A 19,125-nucleotide genomic window follows, 5' to 3' on the forward strand; every position below is an offset into this window, starting at 1 on the left:
TCTGGGTGAGATGTTAAACTGAGGACCTGATTCTCTGTGATCATTAAAGATCCTATGGCAATTAGTGCAAAGAGCTGGGGTTCCCCCTGTGTCCTGATTACATTCCCAATCAGTTGGGCCATCTCAGTATCTCAGGGTTAATTGACTAAATTACTTCCCACTCCCAGGTCACCATTGTAAATGGGTCAATTTACCCTATCTGCTAAAATAAAAGTTATTTAGATAAATGTACACACGTAGATTTTTAAGGATATATCCATCTATAAAATTATGTGCCCTCTCTCTCCGATGGTTATGTAAGCAGACTATTACTTTAATTATTTTGTCAAACATATTTGTTTATTATTATTTATTTTAGAATGGATCCAATTCTTCTGTTTCTGTTATTTTCATGTTGTTTTTCTTTTGAATGTTAATAAAATATTTAACAGAGATCTTCCTGGTTTCTCTACTACGTGTAAACTTGAGTCTATTAGCTGGATAAATAGCTAAAGTTAGCATTGTCAAGCAATTGCATATTATATGCTATGGTGTCTAAAGTTACAAATATATCTGACATGTTCTTTTTTATTAACATACAGGTACGCTGCTAGCATACTGTAGATGACAATCAACCAGATAGTCCCCTCACACTAACAACAAGAGTTTTTGAAGGGTGGGCTGAGTGTTAATTAATCACAGCTCTCCTACTCCTCTACTTAATACTATTAAGACTTTTTCTTAAGCCTGTTAAGACTCCTTATAAAGGCAATTAAGAATTCTTGCTTAGGATGGACTACTTCTTAAAGCCAATAATATGTCTTAAGGCTGTTAAGACTTGTTGTTAAGGCTGTTGAGAATTCTTGTTTACAATGTTAAGACTTCTTATGGCTGTTAAGATTTCTTGTTAAGTCTGTTAAGACTTTTTGTTAAGGTCATTAAGACTTGTTGTTAAGGCTGTTGAGAATTCTTGTTTACAATGTTAAGACTCCTTATGGCTGTTAAGACTTCTTGTTAAGTCTGTTAAGACTTTTTGTTAAGGTCATTAAGACTTGTTCTTAAGGCTGTTGAGAATTCTTGCTTACAATTTTAAGACTTCTTTTGGCTGTTAAGACTTCTTGTTAAGTCTGTTAAGACTTTTTGTTAAGGTCATTAAGACGTCTTGTTACAGATGTTAAGAACTCTTGCTTAGGATGTTAAGACTTCTTGTTAAGGCTGTTAAAAACTCTTGTTAAGGATGTAAAGACTTAAGGCATTCTGACTTCTTGTTAAGGTGTACCACCAGAACAAAAGCACTCTGCGGGAGCAGCACTCCGGTTAGATGTCCCACCCTGGCAGTGGGGCGGATCACCACAGCGAGGACCGTGACCTGAGAGAGGCAATGAGGGACCCCGTGGAAAAGGAACAGAGAGGCAACAAAGACAACTTCAGTCTTCAACGGCAAGGAGAATTTGCATAACTTACAAGCTGAACGTCTGAACTCAGCATGAAAAAGGCCCTTGAGAACTCTGACGGCTTCAATAGCAACGGGGGATGAAAGCAGAAGAACTGTTTTACCAAGAGCGCATCGGAACACGATGCAAGGCGCCTTATAGTATAATTTCTGATGTGCCATGCATTTACTGAAAGCCGCGATAACTTAAGCATGACTTACCTGGTGCATATTATCTCCCTGGAAGGAGCACAGGGCACATTCCCTGGGCTCGAGTAATTTTGCTTTTCCTCATCTGAAGAAATGGCTCAGAGCAATGTGCTCCTTATCGCAGGTCTATTTCAGCTGGAAGTGCCTTTCTCATGAGCTGTGGTGTCCACTCCTGGTGCTAGAGGTCCACAGGGTTTTAGAGATAACTTTCATACAGCTGCTGGGCTGATTAGGTCCCGCAGAGGAAAGTTAGGTTTCTGTACACTAAATCTCAGCACTTTCTAGAACATATCTAGAGTGTGCAGACCACATGATCTAAGGCAGAGCCAAATGATACCACAGTGGTTCCCAAACCTGGTCCTGAAGTAACCCTTATTTTAAATCTGCTGTAGCCCTGGATCAACCCTGTGCCGGCTGATTTTGGCTCCATCTGAGATCCTCGCAATTGGGTTTGTGTTATGCTAGGAGGGGGTAGCCCAAGAGCTGGGAGACTGATTTTCTTTGGGGCCTCAAAACACAGAAATGTGTCTGTGAAGGTGTGTTTGTGCTAATAAAAGGGTCAAAGTAAAGGCTCATCTTGTGGTTCACAATCAATTCATGTTAATATGTGGCCCTTGTAAACAAATTACTAATGCAAATTGGTATTGAACTTAGTGATTAATTGGGATGGGGCCCACAATAATTTATTTATTGAACAACTAATTAATCCTGAGTTCAACACAAATATGCTGAATGTTTGTGTTTAACAAATGCTGAATATTCAGTATTATGATGAAAAATATCTTATCATGAGCATTCAATAAACCTCAGCAGGAAACAAATTATTTACATGTATACATTAGGGGAAAGACCTCTCAGTATGTGTTACGTTACACAGTATGAGTCAGTGGATATCCATGAGTTCTGTATTCCGGTTCTCGCCACAACACCACATTATTAAGCACAGAGAAGTGCACCACGTCCAAGATTTACTAGATGGTCATGGTCATAAAATTGGATGGTCCTCCGCAAATGTCACGTGCGCATTCGCTATAACCCATACATCATCTAACTGAAATGTGCTCTGTGCTTAACTTTGAATGACAAAACTAAGCAAGTGATGTTTTTGTTGTTGTTATTTGATATTTCCCCTTACTGTCAGCAACGTTAGAACTTTGTTTGCTGTGTTAGCACCAAAAGACATACATACATACATGTGTTACTCAGATTTAAGGGGTTAAAGGGTTGACTCGGGCTGTATGAGAGAAGAACGTGGTATATCTACTGTAAATATCCAAAAGGTTTACCTAGAAGATTCTGTTAGGCCTACTGACGTCTTGCGTCTGCTACTGTATGTAGGTTAATTATTGCTCATCAAAGTCTCTTCTTGAAGTCACAGAATGCGGACGCATTATATAATGTATTCTTTAACGTTGATCGCACCTGACCGACCTGCGAAAATCGTGCTGCCTGTGTCCATCTGTAAATTAACGTCTTAAATATGCCCTGTGTAATTTAAGATATGATTCACTTAGCCCGAACGCGAATGGCCATTTCCGATAGAGAACGCCAAAGAGGACTGGGCGAAATGCAGTGTGGGACTTTGTGTGGCCAACACTCTTTTGATTAAGATATGTTATTTTCACAAGTGTTAGCTCTTAGTCCGTGAATCCAGATATTTTTAGATTTTATTTCTCAATGCCTGTGCAACCGAGGTCAATTAGAAGAATTCTACTGTAAACCACTGGGCCAATCCATACTCGGCGTTCGCTTCATCGAATTCACCGACTTCTTCTCATTCACAGATCCGCATAATATAATTCCCACAGTAACAGTCCAGAGAGCGTGCTGTCGGCTAGGAACACAGTATGTAATAAACAGCGCGCCAGAAATGCGCAGGCGTCATTTAATACTTAGCGGCGCAACGGACTTTCAAACGGGCGCATTAAGAAGCCTTGAACTAACCAATTGCTTTGTTTACTCCGGGAGATCAGTCAGCAGCCGGGATTCAACTGAGCTTCAGTGTCTCCGCCCCCCCCCCCCCCCCCGTCATTTGCTCTTTATGATTCATTCGGCTCCACAAAGAATAATGACTAATTGTTCTTGCCTAACACAAAGGTGTCTCATTCACTTCACCGGCACCATTGGCAATAGCTATTTGTTCGAGACAGCAAGCCAAACGTCTTAATGGCCATCTATCGATACCATCTATCGATGTAATAGTAAATACTGTCAATCTTACTCCAATCCATCGAATATAACAAATCGGCAAAAGTTGACAAACCATTCAAAGGGAAAATGTACATGCTTTTAATTATTTCACCGTAAAGTCGTATGTTTAAAAATAATTGTTAATCCATTTCTAAAAAATCGTTCCTATCTAGGCTACTTGAATGAGAAGCCAATGAGTGGAATCCAACCAGCTGTGACTGGGCACGTTGACTCGCGGACGCTGGAAGACAAGAGCCCATTATACACACGTATTACACGGTCCCGCTGCAGAGACATTGACGTATAGAAAATTGAGATTTTCAGTGCTTATTACTATTCATTTCAAACTCTACATAGCCACTCGTTGCAGATGAATATCTGGTTTTGTTTGACATGTAGAGGAATGGTGAATTGCTCAACTAAACTGTAAGTGCAAACACAATTTTAAAAATTCATATTAACGACGTGCTGTGCAATGAGCTACGTGCATAATACTGCAAATCTCGACCGGTTTGCCATGCAGCATTGGTGAGTGCAAGCCACATGTGGTTGATTGAAAGCCGGTAGTCTTTCGTTTTATGATGGCAATCATACACTTAAAATAATCACGTCCGGAAAAAAATATGGAAATGGTCTCCATATCGTTAGTGGCCCTAGGGTGTAATTGTGAATACAAATCTTCCTCTTTATGGGCTAATGGTCGTGATCATAAAAAATCGAATCCGTCTTCCCATGTGCACCCACTTACCATATACTCCTTGGCAATGAATGCCCTCCAGAAACACCGTAAGAAGCCACGAGACACCGAAAACTAAATCCATCTTTACGTTAATGTCACCATATCCAGCTCGATAGCGGCAAGTCCGTCCCCGAGGCAAGAGTGGTGGTCAGACAGAACTCAGATCCAGCGACAAACCACACCGCGTCCGCGCTTATTGGTGACGGTTCTGAAGGTGGTGTGGCAAATACAAAAATAGATTCTTTTAAAAAAGGCAAACTGCGACAGATTACGATCCAGAATCGGTATTCATTCCGGTTCGTTGTATAAAAAAACAACCAGGATGCAACGGCTTAGACTAACGAACTGATTTAGGCAGGTTTGGCTGCAATACAGACGGAAACCAAAAACACAGGATAGCTTCTGTTCGGGTACGTTAAAAGTAGCTCCCGCAGAATAATTAAACCAGCACGCTTGATCGCAGTCCTGCAATATCCACCGACATGTCTTCACCAGCCCTAGGATGCAACGGCTAGACAAAAAAGCACATTAATCCTCCGACCAGTAGCCCGTCTTAATTGGGACCCGATGCATTGACAAACAGGTTGCCTGTTCTTGGGTTATTTCTGTATATCACAGCTACCGGGCGAACGAGAAGCGCGAGGGAGCGCCACGCTGTTGCCGCTGCCGCTGCTGCTGCTTAGAGATGCGATCCGCTCACAATCACATCACGACTTACATCCAAGGACCGCGAGCGAGTCACCTCCGGGCGGGTGAGAACTGCTCCAGCTAAGCAACTGCGCATGCGCCCGATAACGAGTAAACTCCCTCGATAAAAAGGAAAAGAGGAGGATGCGAGTGTTGTTGAGTATCGGTACTGTACGTTCTTTCCTTTCCTCTACACAGACTATCTTAAAAACGGAGGGGCATTGGCGGACAGATGATCAGTCACGTTGCGCAATACGTGCTGTGCCGCAAGAACACAGACCCGCAGCCAGTCGCGCGACGACGTCAAAGAGTGCGTGATTCAGAAAGATCTCATCTGTATGGGGAACTACAAACAGCGTCAAGGGGCCACGCGAAATCCAACCACTGGATAGATAGCGATAACAGGAAAAAAATGACAAAGGCCTAAATTGGTATTCAGAATAATGGGCTTCCTTTTCAGTCGACAGTAATTCTTACAATAAAATAGATATGATTTCGCCGATTCTAATCCGACCACTCTCCCTTACCGTTCTGCGGTAACTGTCCACGTTGCTAATGCTCGAGTTTAACGCATAATGTGACTCTTACTCTCAAAGCGTAGGCCTACAGTTCATCTTCGTTTCTCAGCTTGTAGATTCGTTTAAAATTACTACGTTTTTTGACTTGTCATAGCTTCGTTTGCATCGTTAAAACTGTTTATATTTGCTGTCTGGTGATACCAATGCATTCTCTGCATGCGATTTGAAGTATTACAAGTAATCACCCGTGTTGTGAGAGTGGCACGTCTCTGTGTTCCCGTGCCAGAGCGATGCGCTTTCATGGCCGTGAATGAGGCTCGTGTCTGTGCATTTTCTGGCTCTGTGTCAGAGAGGACTTGGAGAGATGTGTTTGCTAGTGGGTCTGTGGGGAACAAACAAGGGTAGTCAGGGGGCTTGCCATAGCAGCAGCTACTGTAGAAATAGTGCTCTCCCGGCTGCTTCCCGGGCATGGGGGCGACATGGGTCAGGGTGTGGCCACAACAGGTGGTTTACAGGCGCTGTCAAAACGATCATCGTTTTCCTTTCCTTTTTTTTTTTCTTTGTTGCTTTCCTTTGCTCTTCGTTTTTTGTAGTAGTTGTTGTTGTTGTTAAAAAAAAAAAAAAAAAAACGATCATCGTTAACGAGAAAGATTTTTATGCGCCCTCAGTCTCTGAGAGGTCCGTTATGAATGACCGCAAAGCGGTGTGAGCGGACAGGACGTGTCATTAGTGTTATTAGCAAAATAATTGACCAGAACACAATGCCAACACAGTGATGGTGACGGTAAGCATACGCTAATAAAACCTGCAAATTTAATAATAATTTAATTAATATACAGCCACACAACGTAATTGAAAGTTATTTTTGAAGGACAGACACGGCGGTGATGGGGAAGCAAGAGGACAGACTGGTCCAGTTTCTAGTTTGCGAGCTGGGGCTGTATATATTAGAAGGTAAAACCTTTGCTGTGAGTGTGTGATACGAGAGTCTGTTTATCAGCACTTCAGAGGGAGAAGTAGGCTGCGCTCCAGAGAGGCTGAGAACATACAGCACATATTATATACGACCATCCCCGCAATTGCAAGGGGAACGTGGTGCCGCTTCAGTCGAAGTGTAGTCTAAAGCAGTTTTGTAAGGGGCGCCCTCTACTGTTATGTGTAGGAGGCAGCAGACTGTGTCTTCAATCGTCTTTGGAAATAGTAATGACACGTATAGTGTAAGTGTGGTCTCCAGCACTGCTGTCATCTGGTTTGTGTTCCATGTCATTCTAAATCACCAGTTTCTGGACAAAGGACAGCACCTTATTAACCATTGATAAGTAAACCAGCTTCTTGTTCAGGATCAGTAAGTGTGGTTAATTTTTTGGTGGCATTGCCCATGTTGTGATTAAACATACTCTAGTTAGAGCTAGTGACATTATCAACCCACAAAATGCTTAGCCTTAGCTCTCAGTAGGACCTTTAATGAAGTTGTTCATTTTATCATAAGGTACAAAGTAGATTTAGTTTAGATACATATTTTTTTCTCTATCTGTTCCTGTCCCAGGTCATGACTTTGGTGTCCTTAGTGGAAGGTGGTAAAAATTCTGTCTGATATGGACATGCATAACCATCAGACACCAAGACATGGTGTCTGTGTTGCCATATAATTACACAGGGATTGTTTTCTCATTGATTCATATGCTTGTATTCAGGGGATAATTTAAGCTTTGCATGGGTAGTCTGACATTTTTAATTATGCTAAAAAGCGAATGTCCAGCAGTGGCAGAGCCATTCTTGCCAATATTGCTGTGTTTAATCGCTTCAACACACATCGCCTGGGAGCAGACGTTTGTTTTACCAGGACCTTAATGTTTGAGGAGGGCCACATCTTGTCAAAATGAGAAATGCACAGTTCAACACAGTGGCACATTCACTCTATGATTAAAATGACTGGGTCCAAATGGGATTGATCCAGGTACTCTGCAAACAAGACACTCAATGTTATGTGTTTCCAAACAGGGTGTAGACACGCTCCCTGCAGATCAGCAATCTTCGGAGGCAACACACTTTGTAATTTTTGTACTACTGGGATTAGATTTACAAGCACTCAGTTAGGGACTCTTGAGCATCTCACGGAGAGGTCAAAGGTGAATGTGATTGGTCCTACTCTTCCTTTGAATGCTACTAGAAAGTGTGTGAATGATTCAGCTGTGTCCAAGGTTCTGAACTTGTTACCCTCTCTGAATCCCCAGATACCCAAAATGTAGTGCTTAATTAGAGGTTTTAAATTGAATTTTTGGAACCAAGCTGATTACAAGTCCATCTGATGTTCCTGTTGGTAAACTCACTCATTTTCAGTCATTTGGTCCATCCTGTCTGTAAGAGTGCTTGATCTCAGCTGGCTGGTCATTAGTTCGTTAATTGGGCATGACATTTATTGGGTGTGTCTGCGCTGAAGTGGCAGTGGAGGCAGCAGCCTTGTCTATCAGCCTCCTTGTATGGAAACTTACTTTCCTCCACGTATTCTCTATACTTCCCCTCTCCCACCTCTACAGCTCGTCTTTTATAAAGAATCAAAGCATTAAACATGTAATTGTTGTAAAGTAATGTAACTACATGTCAACATCAGTAAAGTTGTAAGTCACTCTGGATAAGAGTGTCTGCTAAATAAGGAAAGTATAAATGAAAACGTTAACATTGTAGAAATAAAAGGGCACACAGAGTTATTGTATTACATGAAGCTGTGTGTGGGGGTGATGTTTGCTGCACATGTCTCCGGTTTCAGAATAGCGCTTAAAGAATTGTGCTCATCACCAGATGGCTCCAGGTTTGAATCCCTAGGCAGGGAAGGGAGGGGGGGGCTGCCCTTAAGCCAGGCACTTCACCAGACTTGTTTCAGCAAGCGTCCATCTGCAGAATCAGAAGTCAAAATGTGAGTTGCCCTTGATGACAGCGTGTCATCAGCATGTCAAGGTAAATAAAAATATGATGTGTTGCATTTTGCATATTTCCTTCTTGCTGCGCAGCGTCCAGTCACTCAGGGCTGTCCTAATCAGCAATAGAGCTCCTCCCCAAGCTTTCTCAGAGCACCAGTGTAATAATTACTGTGACAGCAGGCCTAGTGCAGCACCATAGAATAACATTACCATACTGAGATAGAAGCTCGCCGTGGGGCGGGCAGTGGTGGAAAAAACACATCTATGTACCCTATGGTTTGCGTTTTGATCATCCAGGGGGGTAGGGCAATGGGGGGAGGGGTCTTTTGCCTTTCAGTTCCCCTCAACAGCGCTTCCTTGTCATCTTGTGAACCCTGAATCTTGGAGATGTTCAAACAGCCCCCAACCTGTTTGCCTGTGTCTTTTGATGTCATCATCCAAGGCCTTTGGCGCGCTGAACGTCAGGGGACTGCTCTGTATCTTACTCTGTGGCCTAGAAATGTGTACAAAGCTGTCAGAGGTTGGTGCACTGTTTACAGAGCATAGGTTTTTTGACCCATTCATCTATTTTTTTCAATGGTGAAAAAAGTAAGTAAACAATGTATATTGCATTGTATTACAATGTCAAAATTATTAGGAATTTATCTAATATCAAACATCAACACTTATGCCATGTATTACAAAGTGTATCAACTGCAGACCTTTACATTTGACAATATATACATGGAAAGTATAGTCAAAATAGAGAATTGGTTTTGATATTAGGACATTCAGTCAACATTAGGTAGCTAACAAGCCAGTTATTATCTCAATAGTAGCAAATTAGCTTATTATTATTGAGAAATATATTACTAAATTATTAATAAAGGTTTGTGAAAATGTGTTGCTCAGAGTTAAGCACTAAAAGAATTGTGTTCAAGACCAAATAAAAGCACAATTCATTCACAGGTACTCAAAGGCAAATGATAATAGGAAATCTGGTTTAGTCCAAACCACTCTGCCACAATTGCCTGTCATCAGAATGATCCACAGAATGGGGACCTTCATTTTTCCCCACCTGTCTACCAATCAACTATGACTGATGCATTACCCATCATGCCTTTTGGTTTAGCTTGCTGCCGGACATTTAAACAAGCCGCTGTCGTTCCTCTCCCATAAGGTGGGACTCAGTGTGACAGTAATCACCAGTCACCACATGCACTGCTCACAGTTTTCCTGTGAAATCCACGAGCCACTGCAACACTTCTGCTCTTAATGAAGCTCGAGTCCCGTGAACACCTGCATGTGAGCAGGTCCCGGGCGAGGGGGGCTGATCGAAGAAGCTTAAAAAATGCAAAGCTGCTCCTCTGAACAAGGGCCGCTGCGAGACTCCGCTCTTGAATTGTACATCAGGCATGCCTAGATCCTCCCGTCCTCCTCGGGAGCAGAGCGTGGGCCTTAAAAGCATATCATTTATAAATAAGAAACAAGCTTTTTATGAACTTTTTACTCATACTTGCCTGGAGCTTCCTTTAAATTATGGTAGAATTGAGGAAGACTAGAAGGTAGTGATTTTTTTCTCTGGATGACTTGCCCTTAGTGTCCAGCTTCTGCAACCCTGTGAATAACAAATACTGGCCAATGGCGTGCATTTCAGTAATGGTGTGCATTTCAGAAATCAAGCTGCAAATGTGTAACAAGTAGATATCTTGCACAAAAAACAGACTCAAGCAAATCGAAGCCAGACATACATTCCATGAAGCTTTTCATCTTGTGTAAGACTGTATGGCCTTGATCCCTCCCTTCAGACATCCCTGCCTGTAGTAGCAATAGAGCTGTTGCCTGATCTGTCATTGTGTCCAGCATTAACACAGAATATACCTGCTGAATGCACACCTTTCAGTTTGAGTGAAATATGTTCAGAGAGAGATGGTCCTGCAGCAAAGCAATGCAGCAGAGCTCTCCAGCAGCCATGCACCCACACAAACTGTGCAGCCTTTGTCAGTGCTTTCACTCAAAGGGAATTAAAGCGACTTAAAGCGCAATGACAATAAACAATAAAATATTCAACAAACATATTTATAATCCATATATGTATGAAAATATAGTTCTCATTATCTGCTAAATTGCAATCTGAAATTAGGTAGATGGTGAAACCACGTACTATACCTAACTAGCGTGTTAGAATATTTATCAAGCTTGCTAGCTAAAATCTAGCAGTATGGTACGGTATGAGTATTTAACGGTAGCAACAGTTGTACCTACCTTAAACTGGCACCAAGAAGATAACTCACCATTATCACCATTCTACAGGATAATGAAGCACTTTCACACACATTGTGAGTCTGGCAATAGAAACATGAAGTGCAGGAGATTGTTTGATTGTTTACATCAGTTGATTGCTTTGGTATCATTACATCATCCACCATTTCCACTCCTATCAATGCTATCGTTCCACCCACCACTGACCAATACCACACTCACCAACACCATTGCTCCACCCACCACTTACAACTGCCACACCCACTGTGAGGCGGAACCAAAAACGTGGTGCGAGGGGAGGGGGAAACAACACAAGCAACCATTCACCGCACAACCATGAGGCCTCTGATTCAAAGACCTGATTTTCCTAAGGGAACAACATGGTACAAGTGCAATTGCCTGTCTGCCAATAAACTCTTATCACTCACCTGTAACAAACAGCCTACATTTTAATGGATTACTTCACTAATAGACTAAATAATTAAACTACCACCAGCAACTGAACCAGCCCAAGGTGTTTTAGACCCCGAAGCAAATGAGTGAATCAGTACAACAGGCAGAGTTCAGAGCCCACTGTGGCCACCTCCATTGTCCTGTTTGATATAAACGTGTTGTGGGTGATACAGGCTAAATGGGTTTGTAATTACTTCATTGTACACAACATTTCATGCTCAGAATCGGTATCCTTTTTGGCAGCTGAATGATTTTTGCTTTCCTGTTACTGAATGTCAAAACTGAGGACTGAATCTAAATGATTTGTCTTTCTTTTCTTTTTTTCAGTCTTTCAATCAGTCAAGATAATGTGGGCTGTAATTGCTTTTTTCCACAACAGATGCGCAATATATGCTGTGTCTAATGTGACTCTCTATGAAATTAGTTCTCACGAAATCTAGGCCTAATGCCAAAACATTATTCAGGTTTCAGGTGCTGTTGCATGTTGTTTAAATACAAATTACTGTTGATTTGCTGAGCAGATTTTTACACATAACGTATTTCACATTACAGCTTGATATTTGCATTAAAAATCTGGATTGGGTAAGTGCTGCTAGGGTACAACTGCTTTGTCCCGCCGGGGAATAAAACCGGTAACACAACTGCTTTGTCCAACTGGAGAATCAAACCCATAACCCAACTGCAGTGTTTCACCTGAGAATCAAACCCATAACCTGACGGCAATGCCCCACTAGAGAATCAAACCTGCAGCCATCTGTTTCCTTATCCAGTGCACCACACCGGTGCTATATGAGCAGACTAAGGCAGCACATTACACAGTGGAGTATAGGGTAGGGTAGAGCATTAATGAGAAGCTCAAATGCCTGGTTGTTGCCTCTGAGACAGCGGATCTTTGGTAAGAGAGGTGCGTGAGTGCTGAGATTTGTCTCGAAATTAGTGCTTTATAAAAGCTGTGCTTCCAGTCCACCCTCAGCACATTCATGCACCTTCCAGGAAATGTCATGGTTTTCACAAGCCTGGACAACACATTAATATGAGACATTATTTGGGTTACTTTACAAACTGTTTACTTTAGAAACTAAGATGTTTTTTGATTTGTAATGTAGACCACAGACCAACTACTACTGTTAATTATAATATAAATAATAACATAAAAAATGACTGCATCATGTTGTTACTTATAGGACATGAGGAGTAATTATATTTTTCTTTTCCATATTGTAGCTTACTAAAATGCTTGGACACAAAGAGGTGTAATGGTAAATGTTCACAGGTTAACCGTCTTTTGTCCAGAACAGAGACATGCACCTCCATACAGATGATAAAGAGAGAGGAGCTGTAAACAGATTAGTAGCTGGGTACACTTCTCAGAATATGCTAAGAATATACTTCTCAGTATTCATTGTACAGACTGTGTTCAAGCCATGGCACAGGAACACCACATTGTGCTTCTACATCCACTAACTCAATAACAGACTGCTAGGGCTTGAAAAAGGTGAAATATAGCTCAATATAAATTTGTCAATATATGTGTACATGTTCTTATCTAAAAAGAGAGTTATTTATAGTTAAACACATATGTTTATTCATAAACATGTAGATAAAAATGTGCAAAATATATAAAAACATATTTATGAATACATGCACATATTATTAAATATAGATTTGCGGTTGCACCGTCGGAGTTAAACAAGCACTTTAAAACCAACCCTCTCCCTAACATATCATACGTCCTGTGTTTGATTTGAGTTATATTATTCATCTTGATATCTTGGCAGAAGCCTCCGCCCAGGGTGAGTGAAAAAGGTTAGATTTTGCATACTATCCATTTTCATTGCTAGCCACAATGACACGGAGCCTAACAAGAAAGCGTCATGTATCTCACATACCTCAACACAGCAGCTCCAGCGGCATCAGTGACGTGCAGCTAATTGTACAACATTTGTGACAAGGCACGGGGTTGCTGAAGTGGTTACTTCCTTTAAATTAACGTGGCGGCACGCGGAACGTCTGCACGAGATCTAATTAAGAAAGGTAATTGAGGCATCTTCAGTGCTACCACCTCTATTATTCTCTCGTGTTTTTCACCTCATTTGCATGTTCGGAAACGATAAATTGTTGCGGACGTTGCTGTTTCTGTCCCTGATTTAGTAATATAAAGGATGTGTGTGCTTTGCTCCTTTGTATCATTAAATAGATTTTTTGAAACATGGCATTTTAATTTGCGTATTACACTACCATTAAGGTATGGAACTGCAAACTCACTGCAAACAAAGAAAATAGCAATTTACAAAAACAGACTGCGACAGCATGTTCCGACACTTGTGAATTATCAGCAGGCCAACTGTAGCCCACGTCTGGTTACACTTTACATCTAAGTGTAACTTCATGAAGCGTAAATAACATTTGCAGGAGCATGGCATTGCCTCTTCATAAATCAGCGCTTTCATAAAGTGATATACAACACAGTAATGCACACTGTGTGGAAAATGACACTGCACACGTGAAAACATGCATTATAGCTATGAATTTGCATCTAACAAAAGCACAACAATATACACAGGAATTTATGAAGAGAGCAATGTCCATGATCCATTAAGTAATATGAATGCAAGATGACAGAGGAAGCTGTGAACATATTTGTGGGTCATGCTTTGATGTCATAATGAAATCCCACTGAAAACATCCTGACGCTCTCTTTGGAACAAAACTTAACACTGTCTTTGTGAGTTTCATAAATGTTGCCTGCACCATCTCAACAGGAGCAGGCACCTTGCATGAAAGGAACTGTTCCCACCAACTACAGTTCTGGTCAACATTTTTGGCACCCCTGTATTTTAAGTACAAGTGTGCCGTGAAACAGTTGTGGTGATACAAAACAGGACAGGATAAAACAATAACAATTTAAAAAGAGATGGCTGTGTAAAAACAGAAACATTGCCATGGACACAATTATTGGCACCCTTTTGAAGAATTTAAATCAGATTGAAAAGAAGTAGACTGTCCATTGCAGTGAAATTAGACTCACCTGTGATAAATTGTCAGGGCTCACATGACTTGAATTAACCAATGAATGATGGCTTTATTACTTAACAAGGCCACCTTCATTCTCTGTTCCTTTTTCACAATGGTGAAGACAAGAGAGCTGTCTGAGAGCATCAGAAATGCTATTATCACAAAACACAAGAATTCTAAAGGGCACAAGGCTATCTCCAAAGACTTTGGCATCCCTGTTTCAACAGTTCACAATGTTGTTAAGACGTTTGCTGTGCATGGAACTGTCAAAAACCTCCCTGGATGGGGTGGAAAAAGGAAAATTGATCAGAGAAGTCTTCAGATGTTGGTGCGAACTGTGGAAAGTGCACCATGTAAAGCATCCACAGAGTTTAAGGCTGACCTGGAGCAATCTGGAGTGATGGTTTCAACCTGTACCATACACCACTGAAATAAAAACATAAGGCAAGACAGATCTTTGCCAAGACCTACCTAGACAAACCACAGTCCTTCTGGGAGAATGTTCCATGGACAGATGAAACCAAAGTAGAGCACTTTGGCAATGCAGACCAGCGATTTGTTTATAGGCAAGGAAATGAAACTTACAAGGAAAAAACACCCTACCTACAGTTACATATGGTGGAGAATCTGTAATGTTGTGGGACTGCTTTGCTGCCTCTGGTACTGGAGGCCTTGAACATGTTAAAGGAACCATGAAATCAAAGGATTACCAAGGCATTTTAGAGCGAAATGTGCTACCCAGTGTCAAAGAATGAGGTATGAGTCAAAGATCATGGGTCCTCCAGCAGGACAATGACTCAAAGCACACAACCAAAAGCACAAAAGAATGGTTGAAAAGGAAAAGATTGACTGTTTTAAACTGCCCATTAATGAGTCCTGATCTCAATCTAATTGAAACTCTTTGGAAAGAGCTGAAATCTGCTATTGGGAAAAGGAATCCTGCAAACTTGAACGAACTGCAATTGAAGAGTGGGAGAAACTACCAGCAGAAAGAGGGTCAAGAAGCTTATAGATGGCTACAAGAAATGTTTGCAGGCTGTCATTGCTGCCAAGGATTGTTCAACCAAATATTAGAGCAGGGCCGGCCTGACGCATATGCGAACTAAGCGGCTGCTTAGGGGGCCCCCAAGAGGGCTTGAAATGTCCCACAAGAGAGCTTGAAAGGTTTTTTTTTTTTTTTGTTGATGTATTATATTTAGGGTTGTCAAAATAACGTGTTAATTTACTGTTAGTTAGCTAGCTTGCTAGCTTCCTGCTTTTTTATCATACACGAAAAGGCTAGCTATACGGTAGGCAAGCAAGCCACTTTTAATCATAGCTCACTACACATGAGTGAGCTACTTTGTAGCATACATGGACAGGCTAGACATACGGTAGGTTTGCTAGCTAGCTATTGTTTATCATACGCAACTGCAGGCTAGCTAAGTTCTTTTATATCATACACGAAAAGTATCCACATTATATACTATATCCACCATATATTACTGTTGGTCTATGTTGCCTAACTAATTTTAGTTTAGTTTTTGGTATCTAAAATATGACACATTGACAATCATTACAATGTCAAGGATAAATGAGAAAGTTATGGACGTATTTCCATCATTATTCTTGCTGAAACATTTCTGATTTTTAATTTCCTCAATTCATTACGTCATATTTTTTTATTGTTATGGTAGGTATGTACGATGATATCGGCACGACATAAAAGCTTAAGAAGTTAATTATCGCAGATATGAAAATTTCTGCTGATGTGCGTGGCCGATAAGGTGACGCGTTAATTATGCGCACGCCATGGCACTAAATGTTTATTATGAGCGCCAGCAACAAGCTTCAACGTCAGCTGTATGGAAGTAGCCTATTTCAAAGCATCTGAAACAGATAACAAAATTGCTATTTGCAATGCTTGTAAAACACCAGTGATGTGAGGAGGGGTGAAATAAGTGTCTCACTCTGGGAGGACGCTAGCTGTGTGCTGCTAAGCTTTTCTCTGCTTCTGGAGGGTCGTGAGAAAATTTTTAAATAACGCGGTTCCGGAAGCAGAGATGGCAATGGGAAACAAAACAAGACAACCCGCAATCGCCTAGTTCCTGCTTTGGGACTCGAACAGAAGGCGGAATTTTTGTGTTTGTACACTTACACAACGACACTGGACAGCGAATAGCTTTTTCTGTAACTTTATTGTGTCTCTGCTCATTCAAAATATATATCGCGGAAATAAGACAGCCCGCGATCGCCAAGCTCGTGCTTTGGGACTTGAACGGAGGGGCCCAATGGTTTTGACCGACCCCTAGCTAGGTTTCTCACCCTGTGAGGATGCTAGTTATGTGAAACCATTTTTAAACTACGCGGCACCTATATCTCCACTATCGGCATGTATCGGTGTATCGGCATGGCAGTCGGCCAAAATGAGTTGAAAATATCGGCATATTGAATATCGGCAAAAATCCAATATCATTATGTCATGTTATAGCCATTAATTGCGTATGAACAGTGAAAAAATGTTCTGAATGTATGGGAAATGAAAGACATGTTGGCCTTTAAAGTTTACAATGTCTGTTATCATTGATGCAGTCATCTACCAAATCTATTTGAATTATTTTTAAATGCTTCTCGCAGCATATATTGATATATGCAATTAATTTAGATTATGTATGCATGTAATTAATTAGATTGATTTTTAAAAATTGCTTGACAGCCATAATTATATTATGTCAATGGTAATCATACAAAAACGCAATATTATGTTAACAATAGTCAAAAGTATTGGCAGTGCCGAGGCGGTGGGGGGCCCCCAAATCAAATTATGCTTAGGGCCGCATAAAGGCTTGGGCCGGCCCTGTATTAGAGAAGGGTGTCTTTAATACTGTCCAGGTCACATTTTATGTTTATTCTGTGAAATCACTACATGTAAGTTGAAAATTATTTCTGAAGATATTGTTCATGATGCACTTAAAATACAGGAGTGCCAATAATGTTGACCTGAACTGTATGTATCAGGCAGAGTAGTTACACTGTGAGCTTATAGTAAAGGACATTGCACACAATACACAATGCATAATGCATGATGTTGAGAATACAAGGATTGCACTGGTGATATCACAATTGGGAAACATTATGATGTGATGACTACAATCCTTGGTAACCGTGTTACAGTGGCAAAGACTTGGTGATGGAGTAAAAGCCCCAACAAACAGGTCAGTGATTGATAGCAGATGTTAGGCCCACACATGGGTCATTGGGCTGATGAAGGCTTGCTTCCCCACCACTGATGTGTAATGCTCCACTCCTCACGGTGCCGTGAGTGGTAATGGTGATGAGGGGTAATATACTGTTCAAGCCATGCATTCACGTATAAACCTCGGGAACTTTTGCTGAACGGTGGCGGATCTCAATTATATCCCACACTTGTTCATATCCAAAACAAGTGTGGGATATAATTGTGGAGAAGCACTAATTTGGGGAAGGATACAAGAAAATTTCAAAGGCACTGAACATACCTTGGAGCTCAGTGCAGTCCATCGTACAGAAGTGGAAGAAATATGGAGCTACAGCCACACTGCCCAGGGCAGTCTGCCCCCCTAAACAAGAATGACACTTGTCAGAGCAGTTACTGTGGGGCCAACTATCACTCTATCCGAGCTACAGAAGTCAGTGGCTGCAACTGAAAATGATGTCCAAGGGTGAACAATCTCCAAGCTATGCACAAAAGGGGCTATTATGGAAGAGTGGCAAGGAAGAAGCCCTTGCTGGAAAAAAAGCACATACATGCCCATAAAGACAAAACATCACCTGGAATTTATTACAAATATGTGGCAGAAGGTCTTGTGGTCTGATGAGACAAACACTAAATGGTATGTGTGGCATAAAGCTAACAATGCACATTAGCCAGGAAACAGCATCTCCCACAGTAAAATATGCTGGTGGTAGCATCATGTTATGGGGGTGCTTTTCAGCAGCAGGGACTGGCAATCTGGTCAAAATTAATGGGAAGATGAATGCTGCATAATACATGGACATTCTGGATAAAAACCTACTCCCCTCTGCCAGAAAGTATAAACTAGGGAGGATGTTTGTGTTTCAGCAGGACAACTACCCAAAGCACACTGCCAGAGCAACACTGGATTGGTTAAAAATTAAGAAAACTGATGTCCTTGAGTGGCCCAGTCAGAGTCCTGACCTTAACCCCATCAAACATCTGTGGAAAGACCTCAAAATTGCTGTCCACTGCCGCTGTCCAACTAACCTGGTACCGCTTGAGGAGGAATGGGCTAATATTACTCCATCAAGTTGTGCAAAATTAATACACTTATCCAAAAAGACTGGCTGTAATAGCTGCAAACGTACTAAAGAAGGGAGATGAATACTTATTGTAAACATTTCAGTTCTTGATTTTTTTATTCTTTAATGGTTTATAATTTTATTTCTTTTTTGGAAATCATTTGTGTTGGGGGCTGAATACTTTTTCAAGGCACTATATGTATAAAATATCAAGTCAAGTCAGGAGAACTAGTGCAGCTTAGCTTGGCTTTACTAGCTCACCACGGTATTGCAATGAACAGAGGACTCCTTACCAGTATGTCCCAATCACTCCACATAGGTACAGCCCCCCCCCCCTTTCTGACTAATGCCCTTTGACCTTTATATCAATATCCAATAAGAATGATCTGGCATATTATCATCCAATAAGGATGCACCAAAGCATGTTTATAATCCTGTTCCCATTGGTCGCGTGGGCTGAAAAGA

The 19,125-nt window shown here is 41.2% G+C and overlaps 1 protein-coding gene across 2 annotated transcripts in view; it reads right to left on the reverse strand.

The window, feature by feature from the left end:
* Nucleotides 1-5,269, reverse strand: part of LOC118792259 (MAM domain-containing glycosylphosphatidylinositol anchor protein 2-like) — a 140,925-nt gene extending 135,656 nt beyond the window's left edge. For both annotated transcript variants that reach the window (XM_036550065.1, XM_036550064.1), the window contains exon 1: nt 4,560-5,269. In XM_036550065.1, the coding sequence (XP_036405958.1) occupies nt 4,560-4,632 (73 nt within the window). In that variant the 5' untranslated portion in view covers nt 4,633-5,269. The remainder of the gene's footprint in view (nt 1-4,559) is intronic.
* Between the last annotated feature and the right edge of the window lie 13,856 nt (nt 5,270-19,125).

This window comes from Megalops cyprinoides, chromosome 17 (assembly GCF_013368585.1).
Source record: "Megalops cyprinoides isolate fMegCyp1 chromosome 17, fMegCyp1.pri, whole genome shotgun sequence".
Lineage (NCBI taxonomy): Eukaryota > Metazoa > Chordata > Actinopteri > Elopiformes > Megalopidae > Megalops > Megalops cyprinoides.